Source organism: Anabrus simplex, chromosome 2, assembly GCF_040414725.1.
Source record: "Anabrus simplex isolate iqAnaSimp1 chromosome 2, ASM4041472v1, whole genome shotgun sequence".
Classification (NCBI taxonomy): domain Eukaryota; kingdom Metazoa; phylum Arthropoda; class Insecta; order Orthoptera; family Tettigoniidae; genus Anabrus; species Anabrus simplex.
Genome location: NC_090266.1, coordinates 571,560,031 through 571,575,059, shown reverse-complemented (window position 1 = coordinate 571,575,059; position 15,029 = coordinate 571,560,031). Strand labels below are relative to the sequence as shown.

The 15,029-nt window shown below is 40.4% G+C and overlaps 1 protein-coding gene across 1 annotated transcript in view; it reads left to right on the top strand.

Moving 5' to 3' along the window:
• LOC137498472 (relaxin receptor 1-like) overlaps nucleotides 1-15,029 on the top strand; it is a 342,152-nt gene that overhangs the window by 139,845 nt on the left and 187,278 nt on the right. The window contains exons 5-6 of the mRNA XM_068226010.1: nucleotides 4,238-4,538; nucleotides 5,575-5,604. Of these exons, the coding sequence (XP_068082111.1) occupies nucleotides 4,238-4,538; nucleotides 5,575-5,604 (331 nt within the window). The remainder of the gene's footprint in view (nucleotides 1-4,237; nucleotides 4,539-5,574; nucleotides 5,605-15,029) is intronic.

Sequence of the window (15,029 nt, the reverse complement as noted above, 5' to 3'; positions counted from 1 at the left end):
AGAGGAATCCATGGAAGTCAAAACATCAGAACGTGAAAAGATGGACTTGGTCGTGTTTGAAACTATACGCCTCATAATGTTCTCCGATAGTTCCTCTCTAAGCCTACTGACTTCGTCATGTATCTCCTTATTTTCACTCTCCATAATTTCGATCATTTCAGGTTGTACATTTATTATATCATTCTTGATTTTAACTATCTCTGATGCAATATTTCCACCTTCTTTTCTCATGATTTCTTTCTGCCTCTCTTCCATATTTCTGATTTCTTCTATTTTTTTTCTGTCCTCCTTGTATATTTCTGGTCCATTATTTCTTGTTGTTTTTCTCCTGTCTCCCGCTAATCTCTTCAATAATTTCTTGTTGCTTTTCCTCCTGTCTTATATTCATCTCTTCCATTATTTTCCTGTCCTCTCATTTCCTAGATATTTTTTTCTTGTTTCCCTTCTTGTTTTCTATTCATCTTTTTCACTATTTCTTGTTTCTCTTCTTTTTTCACATTATTTCTCTCAAAAATTTCCAACATTCCTCTCTGTTCTTCCTTTGCTTTCCCTATTTTTCTTGATTACGTCTTATCGCTTCATCCGTTTTCTGTAACTTCTCCTTCTGTTCCTTTTGATGTTATTCAAATGATATTCTCATTTGGTTTAAATTAGACATTTTGATATACATGCTGTTTCTCTAATTGTTTATAAATGCTTTAAGATTTTTATCATTGCTTCAAATTAAAAAATATCTGAATTTACTAAGTACGACCTATATTGTACACGTGTGGGTTGGGCCACATTTTATCATGATTTGATATAGTGAAATAAATTGATGGGTGTTGAGACAATGAAATGCTCAATGGAAATTTTAAGGTGTGAAAGTGTCACGAATTGAAATTTTGCCAGATGAAGTTAATAGATTGCTCCTTATTGCAATTTCAAAAGGAATCAGTTATCATATCTTTTTATTGTAGTTAGTCAAGTATGCCCATGGAATTTAAGTTGTCACGTCCCAGTCCTAGTGTGGAGTCCCTTAATTTGTGTCTATGAATGAGCCTTCCCCTATCTAAATTTGCATGCCCCGTTCATCCCTGTGTTTATTTGTGCGCCTATATTTATATTCTGATTTATTTTGACATCTATTTACGAACCGGTCACCCCTGAGATTAATGCTAGCCTGGGACTCAGAGGGTGAGCGGATGCATCATGGCACCAAACGTTTTGGCGATTGCATCATGCAGACGCAATATATTGTTTATTGTAATTTGATTAAACCCAACCGGGTATTTAATTAATTCTGGACCGCATCACGTGTAAGCCTAATCGTGGGTTTATATTATATGTGCAAAGTAGTATTGCATATTAGTTTAAGGTTAGTTTCCGAACGGGGCTAGACTTGATAATTATATTATAGTAGCTCACTGCTTATCTCTTCTAGATTTGCAATGAGACCAAATTCAAAAGGGCTCATTGAGTTAATAATTTTCTCTTTTCTATGAAATTAAATATTTGTTTATGATTTCATCAGACTCCACATAAATCTTACTATCCATGGGCAAATTTATTAGTGATGCTGGATTTGGTAAAAATGTGACTGGGCATCAAATTCATGTTTATTAATAAAAAGATAATGGAACTGTGTAAGTTAAAGTTAAATTATTTCCGGACAGGAGACTTTAAGTTTCTAATCGTTGGGTTTGTCGATTGTTGCTGTTGTTTTTATATTCTCGAGTGATTTATTATATGATTTTCAGGCATAATTTGAAATAATTTCTTTATGTAATTCGCTATGTGGAAGCGAACTATTTATTTTGTTTGATATTTGAAATTTAATAATTTAGAAAATGTTAATGAGTATACAACCGTATGATAGGGCCTAGTCTCACCATTGTAGTGTTCTTGTGCGATAGGGTTAGAGGGTGATCGGCCCTTTTTTCATATTTGATAATAATGTCAGACGAAGGTGTGGAGCGATCCCAAGGTGAACAGTTAGAAGGACAGGGAGAGGTGAAAGCTCTCACGTTGGAATACTTAATGCGATCTTTGGTTCTTAATAAACAGGAACTTACGGAACGAATGCAGGCCGGGAGTGGTGTTACTAAAGTTGAACTTTTATCAATAGTACATGCCGCTAGTGTTTCGTCAGAGCGTAAAGTGGACAAGGTATAGGCCGCTAGTGTTTCGCTCGAAAATAAAGTCTATATGGTAAAGGCCGCGTGTGATATTAATAAACTGGAACTGACGCAACAAATAGCTACAGTTCATTCCGTCAGTTTTTCACTGGGACAGGAATTAAGGGCCCAAATGTCCCAAGTTCAGGAGGCGTGTCTTCTCTCTAAGGACGAATTGAAAGGGCATATCGATTCATGTATCATTAGCGTCAATGAAATGACCGGTTCAGGGATGAGGCGTAAAGAGAACGAAAGCAAATTTAGAAGAAACTAACAGCCAGTATATATGAGTTTGCAGCTCAAAAGTTGAACGATCGCGATGACATTAATGCACACATCGAAGATATGAGGGGCGAGTGTCGTAAGGAAAACGACATCGTGCAAAGCCACATGGAGGGCAAATGCGCGCAGACGGCGAGTACCCTGGATAGACACGAGATGGTGATTGCGGGCTATGAGGAGAAACTGTGCGGGCCCTCGTACTGCTAGCAGGTTTAAGAAATGAGATCGATGAGATAAAAACTAACTCAGGAGACCGTAGCAGGAGAATCACACAGTGTGGATAGGCAAACTTAGTCTTGTTCCAGAAAACCGAAGGGTTAACAGAACAAAGCCGGTTGATCGCTGATACGGAGGTCAGGGTAGATGAACATTTCAAGGCACATGTGGGGCAGAATTCAGTGACCAAGCCTATATCAGCCTGTAACACCGAGAAGCTGGAAGAATTTAGAAAATATCTGGAAGCGGTCAATGCCAGATTAGAGAAGCTAGGGTCAGCACAGGACTTCCATCTCCAATACCGCGAGGTCGATACCCTAGACAATCAGGCAATTCAGAAAAAGGAGGGCATGTTACAAGCTGATACACCCGGATTCAAGTTTGAGGCAGGAGACGGATCGTCACCTTTGTCAAATGCCATTCAAACGTCTGTGGTCCACGTCAAATGTGGGACGACAAAGCACCTAGGTTTGATGCCCGAGGACACATAACCCCGAAATGCTTCATCTGGGAGATCACTAATTATATCAGCGAAAATAGGATTCCGGCAGAATGGCAATTAGGAACTGTAGAGAAGTTCTTGGACGGAGCACCTGCAGTTTGGTTCAGGGCGTTCTTAGACACATTCGAGGATTTCATGAATTCCGACAGGCATTCTTGCAAAAACTCTGGAGCATCGAAAAACAACAAGATCTCAGGTTGGAGTTGTACTCTAGACGTTATTCAACATCATCCCCAAGTAAAAATTCGGACTATTTCGTGGCCCAATTTCACAAGATGCGCGAACTAAACAATCCGGTCAGTGAGACAGAGCTCATCAGCGCTGTTAGGAATCAGTTGCCATTTGGAGTCCAGCGGATGATGAATGCGTCGAATATTTGGACGGCAGTACAGGCGAACGCTCTGCTGTGCCAGTTAGATCAAACCACACATCACTCTAACTAAAGGTAACCGAGGCACAGAAAGCAACATATAAATATCGTCGAGAAGGCAACGAAACCCAGAACCACATGTACCAGAAATCAGGGAAGAGTACCCATGAGTTTTCACGACCCAGGATGGAGACCTCGACAAAGGAACAACCGAGGAGAATTTGTGAAAGGCACCAGGCAAACAAACCGTGATAGATTCAGGAGAGGTGATACCGTGGATATCGAAGAGTAAGGAGCGAAACTCAACCATACCACGGAAGAAACCAGAATAACTGAAGGTCTTACCCGGAAGAGTCCCGGAGGCGTTCCGGAAGCGTCCCGGAAGGGATGTGGAGGAACGCCATAAGGAAACTCAGCATTACCTAGATGAACTAAACAAGAAAATATATAAGGACGCCATCAAGAATCAAGCCCGGAAGGATGACGCGCCTTGTAGTGTTTGGGACGGAGGCGAATAGAGACCCTACATAGCGGCGTCAATACAAAACGTGGAGGAGCCACATCAAGAAACGTAGCAATATCTGGAAGAAAAGTGGAAGTAGGAGGATAATGGTAGTCATAACGGGAATAGGAACGCGTCCTGCATGGACAGATTTCCGATGCAACATTCTCAATGTAGTAGCCAGCTAAATCCAAACGCCCATAAATTAGAGAACGAACGACATCTCGGGGCCAGAAGGAAAACGAGGGAATTCTAATAAAAGCTGAGGACGAACAGGAAGAGGAGGACCAAGGAGAGGATGATGAAGAAGAATATGGAAGGGAAGAAGAGGTCCATACGATCCAAAGGCCATTAAAAGCAAGACCATGCCCAGAAGTTAGAGATCCCGACAGCGAAGACCAAGAACTCGTCGTCATGATCCACATGATTCAACGAGAGAACGAGGAGCTGGGTATCGATAACCAGAGTCTGCGCAACGAGATCAGTCGCTTCCAGAAAAAAAAGGATGCCGTAATCAAATCATGAAGAGAGAACGATGCGGATATATATAATATATATATATATATATTATATATTATATTATCACAAGATTTTATTACTGGGCAGCAGGAATAATGTACCCGTGTGGGACGGGTCATGTTATATCATGATTTGATACAGTGAAATAAATTGATGAATGTTCAGACAATGAATAACACATTGGAAGTTACTTGGGCTGACGAGAGATTTCAACATTTGCAAGTATACACGTGACAAGTGGGAGCCAGCTGGATTATACCAATACAATGGATGGTGTATTTCCATGTCGAAATTTAAGAGGCTTCCGCGCACGACAATGTATACGAAATATCCGCTCCACGAGTTACAAAAATGGAAAGGTGGAAAATCGCCACAAATATACCGGAAAGTAGAGGCTGTTATTTCTGAAGAAGGCTGCTCGCAATACGTCACTAATACTCAGAAGTGTCGCAAAAATTTTCCCGAGCCTCCAGTCAAAATTGTTGTCAAGTTGGGGAGGAGAGACATTTAAACTACCTGCCTCAGTTTTAGCCAATGATATAAATTTTTAAATACCCACAGATGCACCATCATGACGGAGTAAAATATGAACTCCAGCTACTTTCTAAATTAATTAAAATTAAAATATTCGATCCACCGAATTGCAAAGAGGGGAATTCTTAGATATCATCACCATGTTAATTGATTGTAGGTTTGGGGAATTAAGGTATCAAAACCTAGGATTTGACCCCCGCGGGTTTTGCTATTGGTCAGAAAATACCATGCTAACATGGACGCCGTTTAGAGTGGAGGACAGAAATCCGGTAATATCTTCGTAATCTACGGTGGATTTGGGATAAGAATACGACGCTTGAGTGTTTATTATCAGACAATTAAGAGGGGTAAGTTGAAACATCCAAATCGAATTGCAAGTGCCGATTTATGAAAACAAACCCCCTCTCTCTGGAATAATCGCTGATGATCCACGCGGGAAGGTCCATCATCTAAAAAATACGGTTGACTGGAGTGAACCAAAAACAGAGTCGAGGTACTCTCATTTGAATCATTCAGTCAAGCAGTGAGAGCTGCGAGTACGTGAAGACGGTTCCGCGCTGAAAGTACGCGATTCATTATGGAGGTGGACACGGGCAGTGATAATCATAGTAATGAGTGTTAATACCAGTTTAACTTTGACGATGAATTATATAGACTTAGAAAGTATAGTGATTTAATATAAATTATCGACAAAAGCCGATAGCACTTTAAGAAGTCAGTATGCATAGCCTGAACTAATAAGTTTCAAGAATGGCAGTAAAACAATTATCATGAGCAGGAAGCCGACTAGGCGCGGCGAACAGTAGACGGCCGAGAAATATTTCGGGAAGTGACGGTTTACAACCCCGAATCACGTCGGGACGAATTATACGACACGTCGTCGTAAGTGCCAAGGCTTATGGTTCGGGAATAAGCGAAGAAAAGAATTGTGAAAGGGTAATGGGTCCTAGGCACCTATAATTAAATTGATGAGTAAATATTTTAAAGTAAAAATTAAAATATTTGTGATGGGTAAACGCCCAGGTTTAATCCACGTCATGACGGCCAGCAAGATGAACGACTAAGACGAATAGGTGCCATCCGGCCTCTCATCCATCGCAGCCATAGGAATTCTACAAAGTGGTGCTTACCCAAATTTGATTTTATTTGGGGATGTTATCGCGATAAGACGGGGATATGTGTAAATTAATCATGGTTACTTAACGTAACGCATGGATCGCTGCACGAATCCATGAATTAAGATAGACGGATGAACGAATTTATATTAACATACACTTCAGAAAATGGAAATTGCAACACCATGAAGGCATTGATGGTTTGTGTTGATTTTCAAGATATGGAACGCTGCCATGTAGGTATGTAAACGATCAAAGTTTCTGACCCATTGATTGGATTGTTGCTACAGGTCTCCACACGTGATTGGTCGCGGAGGAATCAACTCCAGTATACAGACTCTGGTGTAGCGTAGTTGACTTGCAGTCTGTGCAGTGAAGTGTTCCCCGTCAAACATGCCTTGACGACAGAGAAGAGCACGCTATCAGCAACTGTCGCTGTTTGAGAGGGCTCGGATAATTGGGCTCTCTGAGGCTGGATTATCGCTAAGGACTATCGCTGCACGTGTTGGCCGACAGGCATCGTGTATGGCAGCAGTAGTCAAATGAAGGTACCCACACTCGTAGACCTGGCACAGGCCCAGCGCGACGGACAACTGCGAGAGAGGATCGCCGCATCATTCGGATGGCCCGGATGGAACCCCATGCAACAGCAGCGCAAATTCGAGCAGCTGTGGCTCCCCACGTTACACAACAAACAGTTGGTAATCGCCTGCGTGCAGCTGGCTTACGTGCCCGTGTCCCTGCAGATGGTGTTTCATTGACCCCACAACAGCGACGTGTAAGGCTGGCCTGGCGTTGAGAAAGATCGACGTGGGTCGACGAATGGCATAGGGTCGTCTTTGGTGATGAATCGCGCTTCTGTCTTTCCCGCAGTGAACGCCGGAATCATGTGCGCCGTTGTACCGGGGAGAGGGGCCACCCAGATTTTATTGTCGAGAGGCACACAGGGTCAACACCAAGCATTATGGTCTGGGGAGCTAATGGCTTTAATGTGAAATCACAGTTAGTGCTTGTTGAGGGCACTATGACTGCTCGACAGTACGTTGATAGGGTACTCAATACAGTGGTTGTCCCTATGATGGCGAACATTGCTAACGGGATGTTTCAGCAGGACAATGCCCGGGTTCACACTGCACGCATCTTCAGAGAAGCTCTCCACTACATTACAACCTTAGAATTGCCCGCCAGATCACGGACCTCAGTCCTATTGAGCATGTGTGGGACATGATGGGTCGACAACTGGCCAACCGTTCTCAGCCACCCACAACTCTGGAACAACTGGCCCGTGCAGTGCAACAAGCATGGGCCACAATTACTCAGGAAGCGATCCAGGGCCTTATTGACTCCATGCCTCGATTAATTCATCAATGTATTGCTGCTCGTGGTGGGCACATCCTGTATTGATTGTTGTCCAAACTTGCTGTCAGAGGGACCTGAAAGCGTAATCATCGAATCACAACCAAACACTCGTCCTGCATACTCAATTGCAGCAATGTAGCACCACTCCTTCTGGGTGTTGCAATTTCCATTTTATTCAGTATAATATCACAGGTTAATAATAATAATAATAATAATAATAATAATAATAATAATAATAATAATAATAATAATAATAAAACAATAGAAGAAGAATAGGGACAGTCGTGTGTCTGGTTGGTCGGAACCATAACTTGTACTCCACTTAGCAGTTTACTTGAAGTATGTGCGAAGGAACCCACGGACGACACGTGTCATAATTATACGAGAATAGTGAACAAAGTTCCCGTTCGTTATTGTCGTATTGACAAATCAAAATATTGAGTTAAGCTTTGAGTTGACGAGTTCTTCCTGGCGTGCTCGTGAATCTGAAAATGTGTGTGCTGGGCCCCGTCTGTCCAATTAGTTCCCGTTTTATATACGATAACTTTTCCAATGGTGGGACCCGGTCTATCTGAATGTAAATACCCGGAGGTGACTCATCACATGGAATGTGAAGACGACGATAATCCAAGTTTACCCTCGTGCGCCTATATGTATATCCTGATTTATTTTGTCATCTATTAAAAAACCGTCATCCCTGAGATTAATGCTAGCCTGGGACTCAGAGTGTGAGCGGATGTAATATGTATATATCTTCATCTTCAGCTGTTGGTTCGGTTGTCCGGAATCGACCTCACTGAGTGACATTCATCATCACGGATTTCATAATAATCCTCATCCTAAGTATTTTACATAATATGAGTTCATTTCAAATTGATCATTTAAAATATAACATTATTATTTTCATAATTTTATTCTATAACTATATTCTATTTAAATTATATCTATTTTTCTAACAACCTCATTTAAATTCTCCAACGATCACGTCTATTACTGCAGCAATAACTTTTTTCTTTTACTAGCTATTTCTTTCTTTATTGCTGGACGTCATTTTTTCTTATGTCTCCACGTCATTTTTTCTCTTGTTACTTCCAAGTTCTTGGTTCGTATTTTTTTTCTACGTTGGAGGCCCATTTCTCTTTCATTCCTTCTTCTTGCCTATCTCTTCCTTACTTCTCTATTTCTTGCTTCTCTTTATCTTGCTTGTATGTTTGGAATTCAATTTTTCTTTTGTATATCTTCCTCCTTCCTCTCTCTTTTCCTTGCTTCGACGTTACGTTCCATTTTTTGTGCCGCTGCCATCTTTCTGTTGATTTCAAGTTGGGCACCAATTTTTCTTTGCGCCTTTCCTGCGTCCAGGGCGAGTTGCCAAAAAAAATCCAGACCAGCATACTCTCAGGGTGCGAAGTAAACTATTTTTAACGTGAGTTACGAGAAAGATGAGGGAGCTTTTCAACGAGTGCATTACCTGCCAGTAGTAATGATGGAGGCCTCCATCCTACGAATTGTTGGCTTCCGCAAGAATAAAATTTATATTACTCCTTAAGTATAAATATATTCAAAATGCTTAAGCTAATTGATGAATAGGAATCCCAATATACACTGACTGAGCAAATATCATGGGATAGTGGAGCACTGATGCGCAGGTGTGTTGTATGCGTACCACATGCCCCCTGTGCCAGCGACAGTTCTATAAGAGAGCTTGTGACCAGTGGCTGTGCATGTGACAGGTGTATCATGGAACGTCGTCGTGAGCTGACACCGTTCGAACTGGGTATGGTGGTCGTTGCCCGACCGATGGGAAGTGCGATTTCAGAAGTGGTGCTGGAATTCGGCTTCACACGGTCAACCGTGTCCAGGGTGTAGTGAATGGTTGAATACGGATGTCGCCGTCCACAACAGACGAACGACTGACCGTCCAGCCACCCTCGATGACCGTGAACGGCGACATCTGAGACGGATTGTCAACAGTGACAGACGGGCAACCGTGCAACAAATCATGGCTCAATTCAATACAGGCCATGCTAGGCACGTCTCCCAGTGGACAATCCGTAGGACCATGGGTTCTGTGGGGTATGGGAGCCGGCACCGCACACGGGTGCCACTGTTAACACAACGTAATGGGGCAAAACGGCACGCTTTGGTCACCAGTCACCAGGGATGGACACTGGAACAATGGCGTAACGTGATATGGTCGGAGGAATCACGATTTCAACTGCACCATGCCGATGGAAGGCACCGTGTATGGTGCACACCTCATAAAGTGATGGATCCCGCCTGCCTCGAAAGTGTGGTCCAGGGCGCTGGGGTCTCTCTTATGGTCTGGGGTTCATTTTCCTGGTATGGAATGGGCCCCCTAGTTGTTCTGGAAGAGACTTTGAATGCTCGGAGATCATCTCAACCCATTTTTGGCCTTCCAGCGCCCAGATGGTTCTGCGGTGTTTCAAGATGATAACGCGCGCCACATCGCTCCCACGTCACCCGGGAATGGTTCCAGGAACATGCAGCGGAGGTCCAACGACTGCCATGGACACCCAGGAGCCCCGATATGAACCCTATCGAGCATATCTGGGATGTCCTAGAACGCAGGCTCCGTGCCATGGATCCTGCACCCACGAACATACCAGCATTGGCGGCCACTCTGCAAACGATTTGGTGCCAGCTGCGTCCAGAGGACTACCAGGGATTTGTCGACTCACTTCCACGGCGTCTCACTGCATTTCGCAGAGACAGAGGAGGCCCCACACGCTATTAGGTGACTATACCATGACATTTGCTAAGTCAGTGTATATACCTTAATCATAAACATTTATTCAAAGTTTTAAAGTTGAGATAATAAATGAAATCTAAGGAAAATTATTATCTAATATTAAATTCATTAAATTTGTTTTGATGTAGTAAATATGAAGGTTGATCAAAATTATGTTAATTATGTAGAATAACAATTATGGATACTCGAAATGAACTCATGTATCATCTTCACATCATCAATAAAATTATTAAAATGTACATAAATCAAAGTTTAAATTAATTAATTAATTATATAAATTAGAAATCAACTCGGGGAATATAAGATAATGTTAACTTGTTTAGTCTTTATGAGCATCATATTTCACTTTTCTTCACGCGACTACTTAGGATGTGAATTAGGCTTCGTTTTAAAGTCGGAATATCAAATAATTTATACGCGTTAGGAGAAAGATAAGTATATATGGCTAGCAAAACTTATGCTAATATTCATCTTAACTTCTATCATCATTTATCAGTATATGTATAATTTATCGCATTAATCTTTGATTCAATTTGACCATAGAATGTAACTAACGAAACATACTCTGAAACGAGTGTCTGAATTCTAACACATTACTTTGCGTCATTTAATAAAATATGGAGGGGAATTCTCTCATGAATATTCTAGACATTATCTAACCTCATGGAATTATTTCTAAGGAAATAATAATGCCTACGCATGTGACTCGATGTATGCCATGCTCACTTTTAAGGAAAATACTACTTTATGGTCGAGATACTAGGTTAAAATTCATCAAAGTACTACTCAATACTTCCTAGAAAGATTCAGTGCGATGATCTACTTATGCCATAACACATTATAACTACCTCAACAAGTTGTCACTATCGTAGGACATGGATTTCTTGTCCATGAAATATCATCATGGTATCACGAACATAAATGGTATTATATTGCGTCATATATCCTCATGTTTCTCTTCAAAAACAATCATTTTCTTCTTTATTGACATAGCAACATATATTCCATATCTCTATCCTTCAATATACTCGTATAACCTTACAATATCACTCTCTTCTCATATATCATATCTCTTCCATTTCTTTCCAATAATTCTCATATGTGCAAAATCTTGACGCTTAAAATCATTTGATTCCAAATTTTTCACTTCATTGCTTAAATCTCTTCATACCTATTCTCATCATGACTTCAAATTATTATCATATCCATATACTTTCCTACTCTGACTTCCCATGGCACTATCTAACCTTCATATTCCAAAACATCAATCATCAGTTCACATACAACTTTAAATATTCTACCAATATACACTTCACAATGCACATAGTAAAACCTTCCAATATTCTTTGATTTCACAGCAATGACATTACTGTATAATTAACGTCGCACTCCCTCACTAGGATTGGTTATATCTTTGAGATGACTACCTATATCCATGTACTTTGACATAAATGAAAAATTATTTCGCGAGAATTTAACATAATTGAGTCATCTCGAAGATAATAACCATCTAACATCTATTCACAAACAGTTAAGATGACTACATTGGAATTTATAACATTTATTTACCTTACTTTAATGAAAACGTATCTTTTTCCTTCGGCTCCGGGATTGGATAACGTCTGCCTAGACATCTGCGGCTCGGATTTGTTATGTGGTCCTTCTTTGCCGTCATCTCAGCTTAGCCTCCTCCGGACAATCTCACCATAGTCTTCTTAGAATTGCATGACAGCCAGATCTTGCGCTATTGGGATACAAATATACCCATATGAATTTAGTTGTGACTACGTCGTATTCAAAGCCTTCTAACATTACAGTTTCATTGACAGTTACTTTATCTCGAATTTAATCGTAATATCATTTGCAGATCACCAATATGTCTACCCTTATTTCAGCTTTATATATCGTGATTACTGTTTTAGAAGTTCAGTTAGATATTGGCGCATTATATTGAATTCCTTTCTTCCTAATTCAGTCAAGGCATAGTCTTCACCGTGATGAAACTTCAGTATATGAACTTCTTATTTCTTAGATTAAATTACCTATATTTTAATTATATGTTCTTTAGCTAATTCAGATGTTGCGAATCTTTATTCTTCTACAGATTTCCTTCTAACTCTTCAATTTATATATGAGTTTTTAGCCTCTTCATATTAGCACGTCCGCTCTTTAAGATCGCTTTTTCGTTTATCATTTTGCAATAGTACAGTTTTTAACAATTCTGAGTCTTGTTTCGTCTCAGCCACTGCCATGTTGATCTTTAATATTCCGACCTGGCGCTATATCGTATCTCCTTGGTATGAACGATTGAGTAAGGGCGTTATGTTTCAATTTGATATCGGCAATTGCAAACGTCTTTACTCCACCGAATTATAATATTAGGACAGTAAAATGGTACAATGGGAATGGCAGGAATTTGTAGAAGAATTTTTAAGCTACGAAAATGTTAAAGATAAAAAGTATGAAATTTTAGGTGTAAGGCTTATCTCTAAAAATAATAGGCAACTTGATGCCTTTCGGGTGTACAGACCTGGAAAGTAGAGTCTGACGCTAATTCAGATTTATTTGAAAATATAATCCGCTATGTGGGAAACAATATGGAAAGGAACGTTAGTGTAGCGGCGATCTCAATTTACCAAATATCAATTGCATAGGTAATGTCAACGACAGGAAGCATGACCAACAAAATAAGTTAATATGGGAAGGGCAGCTGATTCAGAAATTGATGGAACTAACTAGAGGGAAGAATATTTTGGATGCGGTGCTGATAAAACCAGATGAGCTCTCTAGGGAAACCGAAGTAATATATGGTATTAGTGATCACGAAGCTGTTTTTGTCGTAGTTAAAAATAAATGTGAAAAAAAGGAAGGTAATTAAAATTAGGACTATCAGGCAGTACCATATAGCTGATAAAACAGGCATGAGGAAGTTTTCAAAAAGTAACTATGGTTGGTGGAAAACGGGAACTAAATATGTAAACCGACTCTGGGATTGGTTTAAAGCAAATTTTCAGGAATGTGAAAACAGATTTTAACCCTTAGAAGTGGTAAGTTATGGTGAATATCTACTAAACTGTAATAGAGAAATAAAGGGACTGATAAGTAGGTGCAGTTTGGAAAGAAATAGAGTGGAAAATGGCTGTGGAAGTAAGGAGAAATTGAAGGAACTAACTAGGAAATTGAACCTAGCACAGAACTCAGCTAAGGATAATATGAAAAGAAGGATAATTGGCGGTCATTCAAATTTTAGTCAAAAATGGAAGGGTAAGTATTGGTACTTCAGCCAGAAACAGGTTCCAAGAAAGACATTCCCAGCAATCATTAATGAACAAGGGGAGTGTGTTTGCGAGGATCTGCAAGAGGCAGAACTATTCAGTCAGCAGTATGTAAAGATTGCTTTTTTACAAGGATAATGTCCAAACAGAGTAGGTGACTAATGCTAAAGAAGTATTAAAATGTACCTATGATTACAATGATATTTACAGTAAGATACAACATTAGAAAACAAGAAAAGCAGCTGGAATTGATAAGGTTCCGGGGGATATACTAAAGACAATGGGTTGGGAAATAGTACCATATCTGAAGTACTTATTTGATTACTGTTTGCATGAAGGAGCTTTACCAGATGAATGGAGAGTTGCTATAGTAGCCCTTGTGTATAAAAGAAATGGTGATAGACATAGAGCTGAAAATTGCAGGTCAGTTAGTTTGAAATGCTTTGCATATAAGCTTTGCTAAAGCATTGTTTCTGATTTTATTAGACATGTTTGTGAAATTAATAACTGGCCTGATAGAAGGAAGTTCGGGTTTAGGAGTGGTTATTCCCCTGAAGCTCAGCATGTAGGATGCCAGCAAGATATAGAAGATATCATGGATTCAGGAGGTCTAATGATCTGTATCGCTATTGAACTGCCTAAGGCATTCGACAGGTTAGACCATGGGAGACTACTGGCAAAAATGAGTGCAATTGGACTAGTCAAAAGAGTGACTGAATGGGATACTATATTTCCCGAAAAGAGAACTCAGAGAATTAGAGTAGGTGAATCTTTATCTTGTTCTGTCGGAAGTACGAACCCGAACCCATGAATATTAAATTGTACAGAGAAATATTGTAAAGGCACAAGGAAACGCACGAGGAGATGTTAGGGCGTAGTTATTATTGTTGTAACCGGCAGCAATACCAGTGTGTATTTAGGATTGCTGTAATCACCGGCAATGCAGAGGGAAAGTGATATGAAGTCACGCGGCCCGCACCATGCGTGGAACCTACTAGTAAACAAGTGTATCGCAACTTTTGGAAATAGGCGGCACTTGAGAAATCATAGAAGTTCTAGAAGGAATATTATAGTATTTACAGACAAGAGAAATCATAGGGGAAACAGGATGTTTGTGACATAGGCGGTCACGTACGCAAGATAAGGAGTATAAAAGAGGACCGGCCGAAAGGGAAAGGGACTCAGTCAGTTAGTTGGACTCAGTCAGTTAGTAGACTCAGTGGTTAGTCGGAGTTGCCGACAGTCGTCATAGGCAGTTATGGTCAGTCATGTAATTGACAGGGACTCTGCAGCGTAGCGCTCAGAAGAGGAGATTCAACCGTGAACCTGCAACACAATATACGTAAGGCTGACCTATTCTTCTAAGTTAATAAGACCATTAGTAAAGTAATAAGTCTTGATCTTTGCGCATAGTGAAGTGGTAGATAGA